Raw genomic sequence first — 24741 nt, 5'->3', positions numbered from 1 at the left:
GTGGCTGGTGGGTTTGAACCGCCAGCCGTCTGGTTAGCAGGCAAGTGTCTTAGCCACTATGCTACCAGAGCTCCCGATCTTGAGTATATCTCACTTGAATTTAGAGACCATCTCAAGAATAACTTTGATGGACTGAACACTAATGAATGAAGACCAGCCAAGTTGTCAGATGATATCAAGGACATTATACATGAGGAAAGCAAAAAGTTCACTGAAAAGAAAGAAAAAACCAAAATGGATGTCTGAAGAGACTCTGAAACTTGCTCTTGAATGTAGAATAAGTGAAGCAAATGGAAGATATGAGGAAGTAAAAGAGCTGAACAGAATACTTCAAAGGGTGGCTCAAGAAGACAAAGTATTAAATTAAATTGGCAAAGACCTGGAGTGAGAAACCTAAAAGAGAAGAACATGCTTGGCATTTCTCGAGCTGAAAGAATTGGAAATATTTCAAGCTTTGAGTTAAAATATTGAATGATTCTATCTGCAAAAAAATTGAACAATGCAGGAAGCATCAGAAGGTGGAAGAAATACATAGTCATTGTACCAAAAAGAATTGGTCATTTCAGGAGGTAACACATATTGAGAACTGATAGTACTGAACGAAGATTCAAGCTGCACTGAAGGCATTGATGAAAAACAAGGTTCCAAGAATTGACAGAATAGCTATCGAGATGTTTCAACAAATGGATGCAACATTGGATGCATTCACTTGTCTATGTCAAGAGATTTGGAAGACAGCTACTTGGCCAACCAATTGGAAAAGATCCATATTTGTGCCCATTCCAAAGAAAGGTGATCCAACCGAATGTGTAAATTTAACAATATCATTAATATAACACACAATTTTTCTGAAAATAATTCAAAAACAGTTGCAGCAGTACATAGAGAATTGCCAGAAATTCATTAAGCTGTATTCAGAAGAGGACATGGATTGAATGATGTCACTGCTGATGTCAGATGGACCTGGGCTGAAAGCAGAGAATACCAAAAAGACATTTACCTGTGTTTTATTGACTATGCAAAGGCATTTAATTGTGTGGATCATAACAAATATGGATAACATTGTGAAGAATAGGCATTCCAGAACACTTAATTGTGCTCATGCAGAACCCATACACAGACCAAAAAGCAATTGTTCAAACATTATGAGTGGATACTGCATGTTTTAAAATCAAGAAAGGTGTGTGTCAGAGTGGTATCTTTCACCATACTTAATTCAAACCACAGACATTGAGGTTAGGATTTATAACATGTGGGGATGTAATTCAATCCATAATATTCCACCCTTTATCCCACCCCCTGCAAATTCATGTCCTTGCCACATCATCACATCATCCCAAAAGCCTTACTCCAAGTCTAAATCTCATCATCTGTGTCACCTAAATCAAATATGAGTGAGACTTTAGGCATATTCCATACTGGAGCAAAATTCTTCTTCATCTGTGAACCTGTGAAATCTAGACTACAATTTACCTGCTTCCCAAGTACAATAGTGGAACAGGCACAAGTAGACATTTCCATTACAAAAGGGAGAAATTGGAGAAAAATGGTAATGAGGACCAAGCAAGTTCAAAACCCAGCAGAACAAATTACATTAGCTCTCAAGGCTGGAAAATAATCTTCTCTTCTCTGAGACTATCTGGGCAGAGGTCCCGCCCTCCAGATTCTGGGTGTTGGCCACACCTTCTGGATTCTGCCCTCAGCCCTGGGCTTTAGAGCCACATTCCAGACCCTGTGGGATGGCAATTCTGCTCCCTTAGCTTTATGTGGCCCCATTCTCCTAGTCTATCTTAGTGGCAGTCTACCCCATCAGCCCCTGCAAGGCCCATTCTTCTGCTCCTTGGGCATAGCCTCACTTCTCAGCTTTGAGTAGCAGCCCCATCCCCCTGGCACATCCTAATGGCAGCCACACACACTGAAACTGAGTTGGCAAGGATCCCACTCGTTAAAACCTAGGAAGCTGTAGCCCCACCCTTCAAGATCCAAGTGACCATGTCACCAGCCTTTGAAACTGAGAATGCCCTGCTTCCAACAGTTCTGCTGATCTCCAAGCTGCACCATCCTCACAGTTATGTTTGAGCCCATTTTTGCAGCCACTGTGTCAATTCATTTCATTGAGAATTGTTTTTTGGGGACCCTCTACTTTACCAAACATAATGCCCTTTTTCAGGGACTGGACCCTCCTGATAACATGCCCAAAGTACGTGAGATGAAGTCGTAACATCCTCACTTCTAAGGAACCTTCTGGCTCCAAGACAGATGTTTGTTCCTCTGGTGATCAATGGTATTTAATATTCTTAGTCAACACCATAATTCAAAGGCATTAATTCTTCTTTGGTCTTCCTTATTCATTGTCCAGCTTTCAAAGGCATATGAAGTGATTGAAAATATCATGGTACACCACAGTCTTCAAAGTGACATCCTGCTTTTTGCAAGAGGTCTTTTGCAGCAGCTTTTCCCCAATGTGATACATCAGTTGACTTCTTCACTGCTGCTTCCATGGACGTTGATTATGGATCAACCCATTAAGACAAGTATCTTCTACGAAAAAAATACATTTTTCTTCAAAGAAATCACGAGAAGAGTACGACCATTCTGTATTTTTTCTGCTGGAGAAAACCAAATAATGGACACGTTCCATCACTACCACAGAGCAGGCCCTCAGTGCTGCCTACTGCCTCCTGTACTTCTGGGCAGCTATCATCATTCTCTGTAGCAGCAGTTTCCTGTGTCATCTGTGCAACTTAAACCTCCAATCTCTACCTATCCCAGTCACTACTTCACAAGCTAAAACCCACTAGACTATAAATCTCTTTTCTGCCTTAATACCTCCCATTGTACCTGAATCTGCCTCCAGACTTTCTTCTTTCCCTCCTATGATGAAGAGGCGGCCCTCCTCCTAAAAGTGATGCTCTGGTTCCTCCCCACTCCCACCTGGCCTTTTCAGGAATATTCCTTCAACCTCTACCTCTCTGTTGGCTTATTTTCTTACCGGTTAAATATCTTCGAGTTTCTAGCATATTAAAGCAATCACAAGCTTCTAACAATTTTCTTTCCATCCTTGAACAAGCAAACTTTTTGAAGTTTACACTTGCTTTATCCAGTTTTTTCATTCACTAGTCAACCCACCACACACACTCCTCTCCCCACTCCACCCTAGCCACTAAATTGCTCTCCCCAAAAAACACAAAGCAAAGACCTGTGTATGGATTAACCTAATGGGTTTAACTATCTCCCTTGCTTTATTTCGCTCATCCTTATCTTTACAAGCAATTACTACTCCAAAATCTCTTTTTCAAGCATTCTGCTCTGATCCCAACCTCCTATCTTTCCAGACCATTTACTTAAGTGGACTCATTCCAACAGATCTTAGATTCCATGTGGCCTGGATGCCTACTTTTCCCTACGTGGCTAGGAAAGGCCTCTGAAGAGATATTTAATCCATGACATAAACAGCAAGCAGCAGCCAGCTGTGTGAAAGCACAGCACAACATTCTGGGCAGAGAGCAGTTAGTACAAAAGCCCTAAGGTGGGAACAAGCTTACACAGTTCAGGGAAAGCAAAAAAAGGACTGAGTTTCTGGAGCTTGTGAGTGAGGAAAGTGGGGAGAGGTCAAAGAAACAGACAGTAGCAAGGTTAGGTAGGGAAAAGGACTAAGAAAGTGGACTATGGAATCAAAAGAATGGCCAGGTGAAGTTGAAGACTATGACCTTGTAGCAACAGAACTTCACAGCTGTTAACTTTGAAGTTCTGTTTGGAATGCTTTTCCATGCAATTATTATGGTTGTTTAGGAGCCCTGGTGGCGCAGTGGTTAAGGCATTTGGCTGCTAACCAAAGGGTCTGTGGTTCAAACCCACCAGCTGCTCCACAAATGAGGCAGTCTGCTTCCATAAAGATTTACAGCCGTGCATGCAAATGCAATGAGGGTCGCTGTGAGTTGGAACTGACTCAATGGCAGTGAGAGACTGGTTTTTAGTTCTGTTTTTGGTTTGGTTCTTTCAACTGATTAACTTCCTAAAGACAATCTAGAGTGCCTTTGGGCAATGGCTCAAACTTTAAAACTATTAGGGCATAATTCTCAACTCAAATTAAGTACTTAATTTCCACACTTAATGTCCATCACTTAATATCCACAATATGTTCTATGAAGTAGGATGTTATGTGATTTGGTGGTTGTGTGACCACATTGTACATTAAATACAAGCAGTCTCCAGATTATGAATGAGTTCTGTTCCTAAGTCTGTAAGTCAAATTTGTGCGTTAAGTCAGAAGAGTTAGGTACAGTTCCTATCTAACGTCAATCAGTCAAATGTTTGTCTTTATAGTATATATTGTATCTTTCTATGCATAAAAAAATTAAAGAAACACTTCCAGATACATGAAACAAAATGTTTTGAGGTGCATCACAAAGTAGTACCTGTTTTGTTATTACAAACTATTTTATGTACCTGGCATGTTTAATATACTAGGCTTTACAGAGGTTGGGACCACAGAAATGTGTATAGGAGACATTGCCTGAATGGATGTAACTGGCACATGACTATCCTTCCTCTTCAGTTATCAGAACAAGAGTTAGGAAAAAAGGCACACACTTGTGACTTACTACGTTATACTGAACACTTTAATTACTGGAATCTTTCAGATAGATACGTTGATAGCTTGTTCACGTGAGATACTCAGTAAAAGTTGATTGCAAGGTCCAAGGAGAGACTTAATGAGAAAATAAACTTCATCAATGGTTGAAAGAATGAGAAACTTCGATAGCTGCTTCCAACTATTGTTCTATTCCCCTATACATGCATTTTAGAAAATTAAGGCTGGGAAATGTTAAAACAGTTATTTGATCGTGACCTTGGCTAAGAACCTAATTCTCTACCTCTTTTCACCTCCAGATGAAGTACACTTAGTCACCTGGGTGGGAATGTAATGCTCTGATGTCTAGGCACGTCACTTTGTATAGGAACAGCGAATCACTATGTGAACATGGTGACAAACCAAGCTCCTACACAATGAATTTACGGCTAAAATGAAATTCCAGTGTGAAATGTACAAATCCACTACCATTGAGTCAATTCTGACTCATAGTGACCCCCACAGGGTTTCCAAGGCTGTAAATCTTTATGGAAGCAGACTGCTCCATCTTTCTCCCATGGAGCAGCAAGTGGGACGGAACCACCACCTTTTGCTTAAAAAGCCCAATGCCTTAACCACAGCATCACCAGAGTTCCTTAATGTGAACTAGAACAGATGAATATTTTATAAAAAAGTAAGGCATGCTGTTTCATTTAATGATTCTTACTGAAAGCTATCATCTCAGTGAAAGAAATTATTATAAATGATGTGTATGTATGACAACAGATAGAAAACAAAACTGGGTGTAGCGCTGAAATGGATAACTACATTTTAAAGGTAGTCACCAAGTAAACCCAGTATGTTTTATTTCTAGTGGAAGGCAGCAACATCACATAACATGAGAAAGTCATGTTAAATTGCTTAGCAAGGGTGATAACAAATGGAATGACCAGCTTCATCATTTAACAAAACATTTCACCAGACTTTTTATTAGATTTTTAAAAAGCAGTTAGTGAATATTTTAGGTACAGTTTATAAAACAGCCATGTCTTGATTTTTATCAACATGAAAATTCTAATTTTCTAACAAGTTCCTGCACTACAGCTACACATAGGGTAGACAAGGGGATATGAATCAAATCCAGCCCCTGACACACCTTTATCATAACTGAAAGTTTGCACTTAGCCTGCACTTACGTTAACACTAATCCAACTGCCACTGAATAGAATACTTTCTTCAGTCTAATTTTCTATTTAGCCAAGGAGTCTACCTACTTGTTTACAGAAGATCTGTGTGGCTTTTCCTTTCCCGTTCCTTTTATAATTTGATGTTCACTTTACAGCCAACTTGTTTTTTTCATCAAATATGAATTGTTCTTATATTCTTTAACTGTACACTTAGTTTATGTCTGCATACTTTTCTAATAAGCTATCAAACAGGCAGAACTATGTACACACTGATATTTTCCAAAAGTTAGAATAACCTTCACAAATTTGTTAGGAGTGTTTTCTTCTTATTATTAACGTTATTTATTCAAATGATTTTTGCCTTCATTAAAAATTATTTATATCCACAAATAACAATATGATATCCATAAGTATGTCTGAATTTGGTTTATCAATAAGGACTTATGCATTTCTAACTTTTTGCTAATACAAATTGAGATATTTAGTCTTACTTACACCAAATAAATCTTTCCCAGCAGATGTAGAAACAACGTAACAGATGGTGTCATTTTTTTTAAGAGTGTTGAACTATGAAAAACAGAGGCAACCAACAGCACAAAGGTCATCCAGCTGTGACAGTTTTGAATGAGACCCTGATGCTACTTAGCGTTAAAAAAAATAAGTCCAATAAAGGAAATGGCAGACAAATCACAATTATTAAGTTAACTGTGTGTGTATATATATATATATGTATACATGATTACATTCTATTTCAGATACTTATATAACTGCAGAGATGTTATATTACGAAGAAATACAGCTGGAAGTCTGGGCTTCTGCATTGTAGGAGGTTATGAAGAATACAATGGGAACAAACCTTTTTTTATTAAATCCATTGTTGAAGGAACACCAGCATACAATGATGGAAGAATTAGGTAATCATAGTGACTATTTAACAAAAAAGACCCTAAATGTTCATATTTTTTTTATATATGCAGAAGCTTGGTCCCATCTGAAATAAGGCAAATAATTATGAAAAAATAATTCAAAAAATTGAAATTTTGGTAATTTATTCAGTGTGGAAGATTTCTCATTACTCCACAAATTACATTTATAGTTTTTTCAATTTTTTTTTTTTTTTTGTGAAAAATTAAAAACACTTGCATAGCATTCAACTTCTAAGAAATCCAAAATAATTAATTACATTTACTTAGTCCCATACTACAACTTTTTATGCTTTTAGCATCCCTTCTCATACAAACTGAATGGATTTTGGGGAAAAGGGGAAGGAGATATTAAGTGTTTTTGTGGGGAAGCTTAATTATAAGTAATGCCATTAAAATTGACAGATGTGCCAAACTTTAGCTATGGATTAAGGTATTAATCCTTTTTTTTTTTTTTTTTTTAAGATGTGGCGATATTCTTCTTGCTGTCAATGGTAGAAGTACATCAGGAATGATACATGCTTGCTTGGCAAGGATGCTGAAAGAACTTAAAGGAAGAATTACTCTTACTATTGTTTCTTGGCCTGGCACTTTTTTATAGAATGGAGTCACAGAAAATCACAAATAGGCTTATTAAGTGGAAACAATATAATTGATCTGGTCAGTTTTTATATTTAAAGAATATGTTGTAAACGTTAATTTCAGGAAAAATATGATCTCATGAAAGCCAATTACAGCTCCAAAAAAGTAACTCTCAAAAAATGAAAACTCATAGTTTTTATTCTATGTAGAGGATTTAATTCTACAAGTTTTTGGTTATATTTTTCTATTCAATAAAAAGCCCTTATACAGCTGACATAGTTTGTATGCCCCATGAATTCAATTCATACAATTAAATTGGTATATGCTGAGATCTGAAAAGGGCACATATGGGCATTTAAAAAATAATTTAAAGTCAAGATTTTAGAAGTGCATTACTGAAAAATGTTCATCAAATGAGAATAAATATTTTTCAAAAAGTATAGCTGTCTTTATTAAGTGTTACTAATTTATTTCTACTGTCACTATTTTAAAAGATCCTAGTAATTCATTCTTTCAAATACCATGTTACCTGTTACAATCACAGACAAACACCTCCTAAGGTTATCGTTAAAAATGCTCACAGAATTACAAACTTGCTTTTTCTTAGTTTTAACAAGAAATAACTAACCTAAAGCACCTGCCATTAAATTTAGTTTTCTTCACAATATAGTTTATACCTGTATAAACAACTCCACATGCTGTTCTTTGAAAAAGTTGCGAAGCAGGCCAATCCAGCTTCATCCTGGACGGCCATGAGGTGAGTGAAATTTGTCTCACAGTGACCAGTATTCATACACGTGCCTGTCAGAAACTATACCAAGGATGTTATTTCACACAGGCCACCCAAATGCCTTACAGATTTGGATATAAAAGTGTTCCAGCTAGTTTCACCAGAAACCCGAATTTAGAACACCAAAAACCTACTATGAAAAAGTTGTGGTATCAAAAATGCATGTAAGTCTTTTAAAATATAGTAAGCAAGAGTGCCACCACAGAAATGATAAAGGCCAGCTTCAATCTCGAGACTCAGAGGTGCCTCTGGATACCTTTTACAATGATACCTCTTAAGGACACTGATCTTTGATTAACTCGAGAAACCTGTCCAAGAAAAAGCCTAGACCATTATCAAGATATTGTGTATGTTCATAGGTAATTAACAATTTGTTTTTAGCTTTAAAGAGTTGAATATGGAGAGCTCTTACAACTCCCTGCTAAATGACTCATTCACATTACTTTCTTGGATATAAAGTCATTGCTGTCTTTTCATTTTTTAAAATATTACAAGACAAAGATTTTTAACTTAACATGAAAAATTCACTTTTATTTTGGGAAAAAAAAAAAGTTAATTTTTTATACTAACAGAACAAGATTAAAGGTAAATTTCTTAAACATTATCCAGAAAAATAACAAGAGTTATCGACTCTGCTTCTGGCACTGATATACACAAAGGCCCAAGCCACGCCTATTCTGCAGGTGCAGCCTCGGTGCTCTCCTGCTCAGGGGCAGGCTCACTACCAGCTTCTTTTCCTTCTTTGCTCCTTTTTGATTTTTTGTGCTTGTGTCTCCTGTGACTGTCTCCTTCTTCACTTTCATGGCGACGTCTACTGTTACTGAAGAAAACAAAAAAGTGCAGGTTCTGTTTAAAACTGTTTAAGTACACAAGTAGTAACAAAAGTTAACACACTTTGTTTAGATGGGTTTCAAAATAATTAATTCTTTTTCTCACAAACACATTTTGGATAGTGATTAGTTTCTTGTGTGTCTTTTATGCAGACATTATATTTACATTCTAAGCTCATCTTCATCAATACTATCCCAGATTCCCAGTGTCCACATACTTTATTCTGAAAGTCGAATTACAACTTAGAAACTGAAGTGCTAAGCCAGAATGGAATAGCTGACAGGTATTAAAATTTGAATTATCTTGAGAATACAAGGCCCCTAAATTTGCTTAAATTGAACATTCCTTTGCTTAATAATAAGAAAAAAGACTGATTCATATGCCAAAATTCCTATTCCCCCAATGAGATAATGTAATATATCAACATATTTTTCTATTCCATGCTAATTTTGGTTTATCAGTATTAATTATAGTCCCATTAGTTACATTTAAGAATCTTTGCTGAAGCCTCATATTTCAACCAACTATGTTATTTTAAGGAACTCTGGTGGTGTAGTGGTTAAGGCATTTGGCTGCTAACCAAAAGGTCAGTGGTTCAAATCTACCAGCCGCTCCATGGAAGAAGATGAGGCAGTCTGCTTCTGGAAAGAGTTATAGACTTGGAAACTCAATGGGGGTCACAATATGAGTTGGAATCAACACAGTGAGTTTGTTTTTTTGGTATGTATTTCAACAGGTTACTCTGAATCTTCCAGTAACAACACATTGTTCTTCTGGTTATTTGGCAGTCTTTTTTTAATCTCATGAAGTCCAATCTTAGTTTCAAAATGAATCATTATTTTACTAAAGAACAAACCTGCGAGATGACTTATGTCTGGTTTCCTCTTTCTCTCTGTGCCGTCGTTCTCTATGCCGTTCTTCTTTCTCTCGGCTTGCTCTATGACGCTCATAACCTCTTTCTGCGTATTCCCTGTACCTGTATCGCTCTTCATCACTGAAATTGGAACAGAAACAAGTTTTCTTAACTACTGAACTGTAAAAAGTAGAAATAAATTTGCTATGCAAAATCTATTCTTAGTGCAGTTCAGAAATTATGAAACATAAACTTCATATAGCAGGCTGTCTTCAGTCCACTTCAGCAAACATTTGAGTGCAAAGAGTATTTACAATATGGCTACTGGCCGAGTGAAACAAACCTAAGTTTTAATCCTGACTCTGCCAATTACTAGCTATGGGATTAAGCACAAGTTATTTAACTTCTCAGTATGTTCTCTCCAGACAAAAGGTGTGGATAATGGCTTCTATCTCAAGATGTATTATTTGAGGATTCAATTACTATTGAATTGTCTAGAGTACAGTGACACCAGCAGACTGTCTAGTGACCAGAAACATAGAGCACAGAGCTGCTGTTTTTATTCCTGAATCATAACCAATAATGTGTCAAGTGCTGAGGAAGGCTCTAGGGACAGGAAAAATAAGTATGACATAGCCCCTGCCTTTAACATAGTATCAAATGGGAGACCAACCTTCAAACAATTAAGTTTCTGTGAAATGCAAAATCAAAGTAAGTATAAATACATAAGGAACAGAGAGGGGACTTACTAAACTTTGAAATAGCTTTCATGATTGAAAGATGAAAAAATTAAAAGTGAAGAGCTAGTATGAGGATTGAAAAAAATAAAGGTATACCACAATGAAGTAAGAGAAGTATTACTTCAAGGCATATTTGGGGAAGACTTCCATTTGACAAAGAATTATAAGCAGAGGTTTTTAAAGAATAGTTTAGGATTTTATGAATTTTTGTTATTCATAAAGGTTTTAAAACCTTGACAAGATTCACTGTTATTTAATAAAGAACTTGGCCCCGAAATGAAGTGATAAAAAATAATAAGAAGAAGAATTACCATTTATTAAATACTTATTATATGTTAAGGACTGCTCTAAGTACAGACATATTATATCACAAAGGTTACTACTATATATGAAGGGGCTGCTGTATTTCTTATAAAAATCTAAACTTTCTTATATATTCTGATGATAGATTATTTTTTCATTTAAAAGAGAATACATGACACTTGAAAACAATGATTTTAAAACTTTGACATGAATTAATTTACAGAAATTAAAACCATAATATTTTTAAGCTTAAATAAAAATTCCATTTTACTGTATATTATCTAGTGAAAGTAGACATACAAATGGCATTTGGTGTTAGGCCATTTCAGATGACATACTCTCTATTCATTTTTCTGACATCTGAGGATTCATCTGTTTGACTTTTGTTCTAGACTTCTTTCAATACCCAATATATTTAATCCAACAAAATTTGATCTGATTCTCCAATCATAAACAAAGAACAGCAACCATTATCATATTCACCTTCTTTCCCCCACATATAGTTCCCAATCTTTAGAAATATAATCTTGGAATTCTAATACAATTACTGATTCGTTAACCTTAGACCATTACTTTGGTCACTAAAATCAAGAAAGGAAAAAATAATTCAGTCTGTTTGGCAGGGATATAAATGTGAATAATGTTCATGCTCAGGGCTTCAGCTGTATTACAATTTTATGAAGTAAATGCCACAGGTAACATAGAGTTTTACAGAAAATTATTTTGCTCTATTATCTAACAAGTAATGACCAATGACACCACCTGTCTGTCAGTTTGTCCAGAACACTTAATTGTGCTCATGAGAAATCTGTACATAGACCAGGAGGTTGTCATTCAAACAGAACAAGGGGATACTGTAAGGTTTAAAATAAGGAAAGGTTTGTGTCAGGGTTGTATCTTTTCAACACATTTACTCAATCTTTATGCTGAACAAATAATCCGGGAATCATGAGTATATGAAGAGGAACACAACGTCAGGATTGGAGGAAGATTCATTAACAACCTGTGATATGCAGATCACACAACTAACTCTGCTTGTTGATGAAAGATCAAAGACTAGAGTCTTCAGTATTACACCCAACATTAAGAAAACAAAAATCCTCACAACTGAACCAATAAGCAACACATCACAATAAATGAAGACTGAAGTTGTCAGGGATTTCATTTTACTTAAATCCACAATCAACACCCATAAAAGCAGTCATCAAGAAATCAGGTATCCTACTGCACTGGGGAAATTTGCCACTTTGAAGATTAAGGTATGCTTAACCCAAGCCATGAGTGTTGCTATGAACCTACAGGTTACACCACTGGTGTTTAAATCTGAGCAGGGTTAACCATGGTGGACAGGTGTCAGGGGAGCCTCTACACTAAGACAAACTTGGAAGAAGGAGGAAGCCACCCACTTCTCAGAGAACTGGCCAGTGGAAACCTTACAAATAGCAGTGAAGCACTGTGCAATATAGTTCCAGAAGGTGAGCCCCTCATGTCTGAAGGCACTCAAAATATGACTGGAGAAGAGCTGCCTCCTCAAAGTAGAACCAACTTAATGATGTCCATTGAGGAAAGCTTTCAGGACCCCATCTGTTGATGTGACACATCTCAAGATGAGAAGAAACAGCTGCAAACATCCATTAATAATCAGAACATGGAATGCATGAAGTATGAATCTAGGAAAACTGAGGTTGTCAAAAATGAAATGGAACACATAAACATCGATATCCTAGGCATTAATGAGCTGAAATGGACTGATTTTGGCCATTTTGAATCAGACAACCATATGATCTACTATGATGGGAATGACAATTGAAGAAGAATGGTGTGGCATTCATCATGACAAAGACTGTTTCAAGATCTGTCCTGAAGTACAATGCGGTCAGTGATAGGATAATATCCATATGCCTACAATGAAGACCAGTCAACACTACTATTATTCAAATTTATGCCAAACACCAAAGCCAAAGATGAAGAAATTAAAGAATTTTACCAAATTCTGCAGTCTGTAATTCACCAAATGTGCAATCAAGATGTGTTATCACTGGTGACTGGAATGCAAAAGTTGAAAACAAAGAAGAATCACCGTAGTTGGAAAATATGGCACTGGTGATAAAAGTAACACTGGCGATCACATGACAGAATTTTTCAAGACCATTAACTTTTTCCTTGTAATTTTCTTTTTCAACAACACAAAAGGTGCCTAAACACGTGAACTTCACCAGATGGAGTACACAGGAATCAGATTGACTACATCTGTGGCAAGAAGTGATGGAAAAGCTCAATTTCTTCAGCCAAAACAAGGCCAGGAGCTGACTGTGGAACAGATCATCAACTGCTCATATGCAAGTTCAAGTTGAAGCTGAAGACAATTAAAAGAAGTTCACAAGAGCCAAAATATGACCTTGATTATATCCCTCCTGAATTCAGATACCATCTAAAGAATAGATTTGATTGATGCACTGAACACCAATGACCAAAAACCAAAAGAATTTGGGATGACATCAAGAACACCATCCATGAAGAAAGCAAAATGTCATCAAAAAGACAGGGAAGGACAAAAAGATCAAAATGGATGTCAGAAGAGACTCTGAAACTTGTCTATGAACGGAGAGTAGCTAAAGCAAATGGAAGACATGACCAGATAAAAGAACTGAACAGAAGATTTCAAAGAGCAGCTTGAGAAGAAAGTCAATTCTTATCATGAAATGTGCAAAGAATTGGAGTTGGAAAACCAGAAGGAAGAACACGCTTCTCATTTCTCAAGCTAAAAGAACTGAAGAAAAAAATTAAGCCTCAAATGGCAATACTGAAAGATTCCACGGGCAATATGTTGAACGATGGAGGAAACATCAAAAGAAGATGGATGGAATACACAGAGTCACAAAGAGTCACTATAACAAAAAGAACTGGTAAATGATCATCCATTTCAGGACGTGGCATATATCAAAAAAGAAATCAAAGCTGCACTGAAGGAACTGGAGAAAAACAAGCCTCCAGGAATTGACAGAATATCCACAGAGATGTTTCAACATATGGATGTGGCGTTGGAGGCACTAACTCATCTATACCAAGAGATCTGGAAGACAGCTACCTGGCCAACTGACTGGAAGAGAGCCGTATTTGTACCTATTCCAAAAAAAGGTGATCCCACAGAATATGGAAATTATTGAACAATATAATTAATATCACATGCAAGTAAAATCTTACTGAACATAATTCAAAAATGGTTGCAGCAGCATATAGATAGAGAATTTCCAGAAATGCAAGCTGGATTCAGAAGAGGATATGGTACGAGGGAAATCATAGATAATGCCAGATGGATTTTCACTGAAAGCAAAGAATACCAGAAAGATGTTTACTTGTGCTTTAATGCAAAAGCATTCGATTGTGTGGATCATACCAAATTATGGAGAAGAATGGGAACTCCAGAACACTTAACTGTACTCACAAAAAACCTATACCATGACCATGAGGCTGTCATTTGAACAGAACAAGGGGATACCGCATGGTTTAAAATCAGGAAGGGAATGAGTCAGGGTTGTATCCTTTCACCATACTTATTTAATCTATATGCTAAGCAAATAATTCAAGAAGCTGTACTGTATGAAGAAGAACGTGGCATCAGGATTGGTGGAAGGCTCAATAACAACCTGAGATATGCAGATGACACAACTTTGCTTGTGTAAAGTGAGGATGACTTGGAGTACTTACTGATGAAAATTAAACACTGCAGTCTACAGTATGGATTATACCTCAATATAAAGAAAACAAAAATTCTCACAACTGGACCAATAAGCAGCATCATGGCAGATGGAGAAAACACTGAAGTTGTCAAAGACTTCATATTGCTTCGTTCTACAATCAATACCAGTGGAAGCAGCTATCAATACATTAAAAGACGTATTGCATTGGGCAAATCTGTTGCAAAAGACCTCTTCCAAGTGCTGGAGAGGAAAGATGTCTCCTTGAAGACTAAGAATGCATGACCCTACCCATGGTATTTTCAATTGCCTCATATGCATGTGAGAGGTGGAGAATGAATAAGGGAGACAAAAAAGAATGGATGCTTTTGAGTTGTAGTGTTAGTGAAGAATGCTGAAAGTACCATGGACTGCTAAAAGAACTAAGAAGTCTGTCCTGGAAGAAGTGCAGCTAGAATGCTCCTTGGAAGCGAGAATGGCCAGACTTTGTTTCACCGACTTTGGTCATGTTGTCACAAGGGACCATTCTCTGGAGAAGGATGTCATGCTTGGTAAAGAGGAGGATCAGTGAAGAGGGGAAGGCCCTCAACAAGAGGGACTGACACGGTGGCTGCAGCAATGGGCTCAGGTATAGTAGGAATTGTGAGGTTGGCAAAAACTGGGCAGAGTTTCGTTCTGCTACACATAGGGTCGCCATGAGCCGTAGACAACTGGATGGCACCTGACAACAAACCACCACCACCACCCAAGCCACGGTATTTTCAATCATCTCATATGCATCCAAAAGCTGGACGATGAGTGAGACTGAAGAATTAATGCCTCTGAATTGAGGTATTGGTGGAGAATACTGAAAAGACCATGGACTTCCAAAAGAACTAACAAATCTGTCCTGGAAGTGCAGCCTGAACGCTCCTTAGAAGCGAGAATGACCAGACTTCATCTCATCAACTTGGTCATGTTGTCAGAAGGGACCATATCCTGAGGAGGATTAACATCCTTGGTCAAGTAAGCAGTCAGCAAAAAAGGGGAAGATTCCCAACAAGATGGACTGACACAGTGGTTCTAATGATGGGCTCAAGCACAGTAAGGATTCTGAGGATGGTGCAGGATCAGGCAATGTTTTGTTCTGCTGTACACAGGTCGCTATGAATCAGAGCTGACTTGACAACACCTAACAACAAGTTATGGCTTATAAACAGTTAAAAGCTGATTACTCTATCAGACTTCCAACACCTCATGCTTCATATCTTGTATTTCTTACCCTTTGTGTCTCCCACAGTACTTAACATAAGATTATAAAACAACTGCAAAAGCCTAGTAAATTTTTGTGATGGAAGTAAAGCAAAGCTAATACGAATAATTTCAAGTACATAAATGTAAGCCGCCTCGTGATTTTGGATAGAATTTAACAAAATGGCAAAACTGGGACTGATGGCTAGAGGTAGAAGGTGGTCATTCTTTACCTCTTTAGACCTGCCTTCAACTGATATTGTTCTCTCCATCTTTTTCTCAACCCTACAAGTCTCATTTATCTGTATCTATATCTCTACCTATATAAAGTACAGAAGTCAATCCTTTCCACAACCAAATATTAGTAAACTCTCACTAGAATGAATAAAAATATCTTCTAGAGCACTGTGTGAAGAGTTTTCGTTTCTAGCTATGTCTAATACAAATTATTAAATCAGGAATTTATATGGAAAATCAATGTTAAGAAATCTAAATGGGAGTTCAGGCACTACACCACCAGAGCTCCCAAATCTAAATTAGGAGACAGAATCCAGTGAAAGCATACACCATATGAAAAAACAAGTCAGTCTAACCAGAGTCTGCTAGCAAGAGTGATGACTCAGTAAGGTGATGCTTAATGCCAAATCATATTGCTGACTGAGCATCATTATTATTGACTGCAATTCATTAAGATTTTTAAACATTTTATTCAATAAAAGAAAACTGACAGGCAGTGTAGAGTAGGGGCAAGAGTACTGGCAGGGTAAGTCCAGGATCACATCCTGATTTGCCACTTATACTAAATGCGTTACCCAAAGTAAGATGCTTAACCTCTCTTAACCTCAGTTTTCTCATCTGCAAAATGGACAATCCTTTTAAGGTTGTTATAAGAATTGGCAATAACATTTGTAAAGTGCTTGGCACAAGAGTAGGCACTGAACAAATGGCAGCTATTATGCAGATTCTGACTTTAGTAAATTTAATGCTTATTTTTTTAAGGAGAAATTTTTTGTTTTTATAAAGGTAATTGACTTTAATAATTACTATGCACCTGAAGTGGAATACATCAGCACCATGGCAAATGAGTATTAGCGTTAACTCTTACAAAAAATAAGACTTTTTAAATGACCTGAACAGGATTTACACAAAAATAATTAAATTCAATTATCTCCTAATTTGTCATTTGTAACCCTCCTCTCCCCTGTCACTTTAAAATTAACTCTTGTTAACTTTGGTGCCTTTAGATTCTAAAGGCAGCCCTATGATGGGAACCTCACTACAGATGGTGGATGATTCAGTCCCACACACAAAATACAAAGACTTCTTCCATCCCTCTTTCTGATATGCAGCAGCCGCACAAAGGTTTCTCTGGGCCTGGAAATCATTACAGCTCATTTCAAACACCCTAGAATGACTAGTCTTCTTTCTGGCCCACAATTAAGCTGCCTAAAAAACAGATGTTGAAACTGGTCTGCAATTTTCAAAACAATGACCCTGTAATTTGTAACACAACACATACTACATGCCATATCACTAAAATGTCAGTCTTCAGGAAAAAAACAGCCTTTTCTTACACTTCATTTGGATTTTCAGACTATGCTCCTTTGTTGGGATAATTAAGACCACCACCAATTCCTCCACCTTCCCGTCTCTTTGGCCTTTTAACTTTTTGTCAGATTTAGGTAAACATTGACTCCTGCCACCTACAGCTCAATAACCTGAAAAACTTCACTGAACTATTAACACTTTTAGTTTCAGTGACAGTTAAGCAGCTTTCGTTCTTGTGTGAGTGTGCTCAAGTGTGCGCACGTTTTAAACGAAGAATCAGAAAATTCAGCCTCAAATCTACAAATGTATTTTTATGCAAAGAAAATTTATGACTTCTAGCAAAACAATTCATTTTTGTCTTCTTTACTACCAGTTTAGCATTAAACTCCTTACTTGTGAATAAGCACATTCTAGAAATTGCAGTGCTATCCCAAATATGTTCCTTTTAAATATACTAGAAAAAATTCATCTTTCTAGAATGTAATGCTCTTGAATTTAACATAATCGTGCATTTAAGTAGCTAAACAGCACATGTCCTACTGCACAAACACACACAAAATGTACACTCACACATACACATACAAATACATATATGCATATATATTACTTTTGTTTACTTGGTCAATAAAATTTTACTAAGTGCCTACAATATTTAAATTATATTATTAGGAGCCATGTTGTTGTTGTTATTGTTATGTGCCGTCGAGTTGGACCTGATTCACAGCGACCCCTCCTTGGGTTTCCGAGGCAGTATCACTATGGAAGTAGATTGCCCCATCTTCTTTCCGAAGTGTGGCTGATGGGTTTGAACTGCCAGCCTTCTGGTTAGCAGTCAAGTGCCTTAGGCACTACGCTACCAGAACTCCTCTACGTACCTTATATTTATACATTCTTACCTGTTAATATAGATGATATATAAAAATCGTCTTCATTTTATTCTACTTGGCTGATATGTTAAAAAGATGTCAAAATTAATGTTTTAATAATGACAATGGTTATTCTTATTCATGTCTAAAACATCTTGTTGTTGTTATGTGCCGTTGAGTCGGACCCAACTCACAGCGACCTCTCCTTGGGTTTCCGAGGCAGTATCACTACGGAAGTAGATTGCCCCATCTTCCTTCTGAGGAGTGGCTGGTGGGTTTGAACCACCAGCCTTCTGATTAGCAGTCAAGTGCCTTAGTCACTAAACACAATTAATTTCATTAACAGTTTTCAGAATTGTTTGTTTTCTATTGCATTCACCCTCCTCCCCTGAAATGTGTAAGTCATTTATTCCCATACATATTCATCATGTGCCAGGCATTGTAAAAAGTACTGAGGATATAAAAATGAAAAACAGTGGTCAAGGCCCTTTAAAAAAGTATTCAAAGACATACATGCTGTAAAGAAAGAATACAGAGTCCTTAGGGAGTATCTGAAGAAAATAATTCTGTCTGTAAGGTTCAGAGAAGCTCACTAAAGCTGGGCTGAGAGTTACACCTTGAAAGATGAAGCAAAGTTCGTGTGACAGAGAAGAAAGGAACATGAACAAAGCAAGTATGAAACCATGAAGGAATTTCCTGAAAAGCCACTTCATTGTACCTAGAAAATAAGGAGTGTTGGCTCTGCGAGGGAATTAAAGTTAGAATGTAGAAGGGTGTGCTGAGGCCAGATTGTAAAGTGACTAGTGTATCATAAAAACAATTTTAGAATTTATTCCTTAGACCAGCAGTAATGCACTAAGCAGTACACGAATTCTCCTAAATGGCTGAGGAGTTTTGGGGAATCAAATCCAGATCCTCAGCTTCCATATTTAGTCTCTCTTAAATTCTAATGAGGAGTTCTGGTAGTGTAGTGCCTAAGGCACTTGACTGCTAACCAGAAGGCTGGCGGTTCAAACTCAACAGCCACTCCTTGGAAGGAAGGTTGGGCAATCTATTTCCGTAGTGATACTGCCTCAGAAACCCAAGGAGGGATCACTATGAGCCAGGTTCAACTCGACAGCACATAACAACAACAACAACAACAACAACAACAACAAATCCTAATGATGAAAAACTGCACCAGTACTCCAGCCAACCTTTCCTTTCACAATCACCTTTCTCTCTCTATAAAGGAAAGGCATTCCTTTCACCAATCTTACTATGGTGCACTGGCTCAAGATGTAAAAACCATCATGGTAGCAAAAAGATCAAATCTAAAATATTAGTATCATATCTAGGAATAAATCTTAAGAGAGACACAAAAGACCTATACAAAGAAAACTATAAAACACTACTACAAGAGACAATAAGGGCTCTACATAAATGGAAGAACCTGCCTTGTTCATGGATAGGTAGACTGAATATTGTGGAAATGTCAATACTACCTACAGTAATCAACATATTTAATGCAATCCCAATCCAGATACCAAAAAAATTTTTAAGGACATGGAAAAACCAATTACTAATATCATATGGAAAGGTAAGAGACCTTGGATAAGCAGATCACTTCTGAAGAAGAACACTCCCAGATCTTAAAACCTACTATATAGCCACAGTAGTCAAAACAGTGTGGTACTGGTACAATGATAGACAGACAGACCAATGGAACAGAATCAAAAGTCCAGAAATAGACCCAGCCATCTATGCACAGCTGACAAAGGTCCAAAACCCATTAAATGGGGGAAGAGACAGCCTCTTTAACAAATGGTATTGGCAAAACAGGATATCAACTTGCAGAAATATGAAATAAGACCCATACCTCACCCCATACACAAAAGCAAACTCAACCTGGATCAAAGACTTAAATGGAAAAAACAGAACTATAAAATTCATCTAAGATAAAATAGGGGCAAATCTAGGAGCCCTAATTTATGGCATAAATAGACTATCAAACATAACCCAGAATGCACAGGAGGTACAAAACTAGATGACTGGGACCTTTTAAAAATCAAATTCTTATGCGCATCAAAGGACTTCATCAAAAGGGTAAAGGGAGAACCCATAGATTGGGAGAACATATTTGCCAATGACCTATCTGACAAAGGACTTATCTCCAAAATCTACAGAAAACTTCAACATCTCAACACCAAATAGACAAACAACCCAATTCAAAAATGGGCAAGACTTGAACAGACACTTCACTAAAGACGATAGCTGGTGGCCAACAAACACATGAGGAATTGCTCACGATCTTTAGTCATTCTAACTCACTGCCTTTGAGTAAAATCCGACTCAAAGCGACCATTCCTTGGGTTTCCAAGGTGGTATCTCTATGGAAGTAGATTGCCCAACCTTCCTTCCGAGGAGTGGCTGGTGGGCTTGAACCGCCAGCCTCTGGTTAGCAGTCAAGTGCCTCAGGCACTACATCACCAGAGCTCCTAGAGAGATGCAAATCAAAATGACGACGAGATAGCATCTCACCCCAGAGTAATAGCAAAGTTCAACAGGACAGAAAATAACAAATGCTGGCAAGGTTGCAGAGAGATTGGAACTCTTGTGCACAGCTGGTGGGACTGTAAAATGGTACAACCATTATGGCAAACAGTATGGCGTTTTCCTTAAAAAAACTGAAAATAGAAATACTATTTGACCCAGCAATTCCATTACTAGGAATATATCCTAAAGAGGTGAGAAGCAGCACACGGACAGACATATGCACACCTATGTTCATCACAGCATAATTCACTATAGCAAAGATATGGAAACAACCTAAATGCCCATCAACGGATGAGTGGATAACCAAATTATGGTACATGCACACAATGGAATACTATGCTACATTAAAGAACAATGAAGGATACGTGAATCATCTCATAACGTGGATGAGCTTGGAGGACATTATGCTGAGTGAAATAAGTCAACTGCAGAAGGACAAATACTGTATGAGCCCACTACAGTAAAAAGACAAAGAAAGGTTTGCTTGAGAAAGGGAACTCACTTTGTACATTATCAGGGTTGGGAGGGAAAGGCAGGGATTAATTTCAGGCTAGTTGCGGACCACATGCTAATGTAGGTAAGGAGAGGGATGGTATAGAAAGAGTCTGTTACCACCACGATAATATTAGGAAAAGGGAGGACACCGAATTGTGCACGTAAGATACAGACAATGGATGCTAATACCAACCAGTATATCCACAATGCTGCATTACCATTAACACCAAACACTAGTCTATAGATAAACACATAAGTATCTGAGAAGATCAGATAGGGGTAAGTGAACAAGAGAATACTCTAGACCAAGGATAGACTCAGCAGAGGCTAATCTTGCACAGATACCAGTGATACAGAATACCTGCAATCCTTACACAAACAACAGAAGATAGACCCAGAGTAATCCCTCACAGAGTCATACACTGTGAGAGAGAGATCCAATGATCTACTGACTGGGGACCATAGTACTGAGTGAGGGACACCGGACTCAACTGATACAACAAAATACATAAAAGTCTTGTTCTTCATCCTACATCAGTGAGTAGCGACTGGGGTCTTGAAAGTTTTCAAGCAGTAAGATGCAGCTAATGCTCTCCGATGCTCAGGAGCAAAGAAGAGTGCAAAAAAAAAAACCCAAAAGGGGACCAGGTTTGCTGGTCTGATAGAACCTGGTGGAACCACTGAAACTGTGGCCCCTAGCTGCCCTTCAGGTCTGGAATTGACCTGTGGCTTCCAGCCAAACAAGACAGGCATATGAGTTGAACATTTACCTGAGGTAAACACACTCCTTGGACAGAACGATCATGGGAGAAAGACAGGCTGTTTATGCACAGGGAGACAGCTCAGCGGGCAGGGTTGCATAGAGGGATGGACACAAGGAAGAGGTAACTATCGGAAGGAAGTGGGAGGGGAGCTGTTGCACTGGGGTAAATTGTAGTCAATGTCATGAGACAATGTATGTGTGAACTGCTGTATGGAAAGTGAATTTGCTCTATAAATTTTCACCCAAATCACACACACACACACAAAAAGGGCATTTGGAAGCAATCAGCCCTAGGACACGATGGCCCTGGAGACCAGAACTAGATGGTGCCCAGCTATCAATGCCAATCACTCAGTAAAGGAGCAAAATTGGAGATCCTGGATAAAGTAGGAGGAAAAGTGTGGAACAAAATCTAAAAACTCAATAATGACCAGAATTACTGGTTGGCTGGAGTCTGGTGAGATCCCCCCAATATTTTGGCCCTGGGATACATTCTGGACCTGGAATAAAACTTACTCCTAGGGACTGGCTCTCAGCCCAATAGTAAACAAGATGTACACGCAGACTACTCAACCCAGGTTGACACACCCACACGCTGTATGGAAATGCATCCCTTGGAACAACCGACCACAGGGCACCAGACGGGCAACATTCACAAGGAGGAAATGCAGGACACAAAGGAGTGCATAACTATGAGGGGCATGGGGGGAAGGGTTACTGGGCAGGGAGGGGAGGAAACTGGGTTAGGGTTAGGGATAGTAAATGGGGACTGCAACTAAATGTACATGTAATGTTGAATGTAAAACAAACTCTACTATGTAAACTTGCATCTACAGCACAATTTAAAAAAATATCAGTATCAGAGAAACCTATTCAAAGATACAATAAAGCTTCTACAGGGCTTGCGTCTTTCCCTGTCTAATATATCTTTCTGTTAAGGACAAAGCGTAAAGTATAAAATGGAGTAATTTGGTTTCTGTCTTGGGATGTTCCAAATTCAGATATACTATAGAACAATATGGTGGGACTTCCAACAAATTCCCACTAAAGACTCTGCCTCTTCTTTCCCTGAAGTCATATAAAAAACAAACAAACAAAAAAATGCATCCTTATGAATGCAAGATATGTAAGAACAAACAACAAAATGTTGGAACGTAGAACTTCATTTTGGGCTATGTGATCATTCTGTTTATCTTCTACTGAAATGGGAAATACGATTAACTCATTTATCTGAACATAAAAATTAAACCTTTGTTTCTGATAGAAATTGAGTATGATCTGGTTGCCTGGTTTGATAAGGAGAACTACTGTTTACCAATTAAGTTACATGGTAGCTATTTTTCATAAACAAAGTAAGGGGAATCTATAGCTCCAAGGCTTGAATGAAAATAAGTATTTAATTCATACAATGTAAAAATGGTGCACTTAAAAAATATGTATATTTTGGTAAAGATGTATTCGTATTAATAATATTATGATTTTCCCAATGCATTCTGAGAATATGAAGTTAAACAAGGTTACCTCTAAATGAAAGAGGGGAGCTCTGGTAGAGTAATGTCTAAGGCACTTGATCGCTAACCAGAAGGCTGGCAGTTCAAACTCACCAGCCACTCCTCGGAAGGAAGGTTGGGCAATCTACTTCCATAGAGATACCTACCACCTCAGAAACCCAAGGAGGGGTCGCTAAGAGTCGAGTCTGACCCGACAGCACATAACAACAACAACAACAAATGAAAGAAGGGTGCTCTGGTGGCGTAGTGACTAAGGCATTTGACTGCTAACCAGAAGGCTGGCGGTTCAAACCCACCAGCCACTCCTCAGAAGGAAGGTTGGGCAATCTACTTCCACAGTGATACTGCCTCAGAAACCAAGGAGGGGTCACTATGAGTCAGGGCCGACTCCACTGCAGTGGGTTTGTTTGTTTGTAAATGAAAAAGAAACATGTACAACTGGTGGTCTTTTGATAAATCTCAGTAAAACTCTTTGGTATTCTTCTAACTAATTAAAAAACTAAAGGCTTTACTGAGTAACACACACGTTTGCAAAGCAAGTGGTTTCCAGTTGTCTACTTTCAACAAAACTGGGTTATAACCTGACGGTTACTTGACAATAATTTTGATAATAGGTTAATTGTGTAATTTTTGGCATTTATCACAAAATCTAAAAAGTGTTCATATAACTGACAGAAGCATAACAAAATGCTGTACACTCTCATCTGCATATTAATGAGAACAAAGCCTCTCAGGATTAATAGCTATATAAAAATGAAAATAAAAGTGATAAACCTAGTTTTATTCTACCACTAGTAATACTTCTTTCATGAATACATATATTAATTCAGGTGGGAGAAAGCCTCTCCATCACATTAAGAGATGCAGTTGCATCAAATAAATTTTTTTTTTTAATTTGCAAAATATTTATGTTCAAATATTAGTAATGATAACTAAAATTAGTATACAAATTTTAAACACTGAATTTTATGGTCATAAGACAAATTTTTTAAAAAACATTTCAACTTGCACACATAGGTTTCTTGAAGTTAAGACTGATAGGATGCAACCATGGGGCACCAGAGGTGCAACATTTACACAGAAGAAAAGTTGGACAGACAGGAGTGCATAACTAAGAAGGGCACGGGGTGAAGGTGGGGGTTACTGGGAAGAGAGAGGAGAGTAGGTTAGAGTTGGGGATGGTAACTGGGAAGTGAAAACAAACATACACAAAAATGTTGAACATAAAACAAATTCTGCTCTATAAATCTGTACCTAAACACAGTTAAACAAACAAATAAATAACACAAACGACTGATAGGATAATGAATTAA

The 24741-nt window shown here is 37.6% G+C and overlaps 2 protein-coding genes across 2 annotated transcripts in view; one reads left to right on the top strand and one right to left on the bottom strand.

The window, feature by feature from the left end:
• LNX1 (ligand of numb-protein X 1) overlaps positions 1–7284 on the top strand; it is a 136731-nt gene extending 129447 nt beyond the window's left edge. Inside the window, exons 9-10 of the mRNA XM_007946202.1 lie at positions 6516–6674; positions 7149–7284. Of these exons, the coding sequence (XP_007944393.1) occupies positions 6516–6674; positions 7149–7284 (295 nt within the window). The remainder of the gene's footprint in view (positions 1–6515; positions 6675–7148) is intronic.
• A 1443-nt stretch (positions 7285–8727) lies between these two features.
• FIP1L1 (factor interacting with PAPOLA and CPSF1) overlaps positions 8728–24741 on the bottom strand; it is a 123359-nt gene continuing 107345 nt past the window's right edge. Inside the window, exons 18-19 of the mRNA XM_042781702.1 lie at positions 9743–9880; positions 8728–8875 (exon numbers count right to left, since the gene is read on the bottom strand). Coding sequence (XP_042637636.1) covers positions 8728–8875; positions 9743–9880 — 286 coding nt within the window. The remainder of the gene's footprint in view (positions 8876–9742; positions 9881–24741) is intronic.

This window comes from Orycteropus afer, unplaced genomic scaffold, assembly GCF_000298275.1.
Source record: "Orycteropus afer afer isolate SDZICR_OR568_19922 unplaced genomic scaffold, OryAfe1.0 scaffold00153, whole genome shotgun sequence".
Classification (NCBI taxonomy): domain Eukaryota; kingdom Metazoa; phylum Chordata; class Mammalia; order Tubulidentata; family Orycteropodidae; genus Orycteropus; species Orycteropus afer.
The sequence above is the reverse complement of the archived record's forward strand: the minus strand, read 5'-3'. Positions and strand labels throughout refer to the sequence as shown.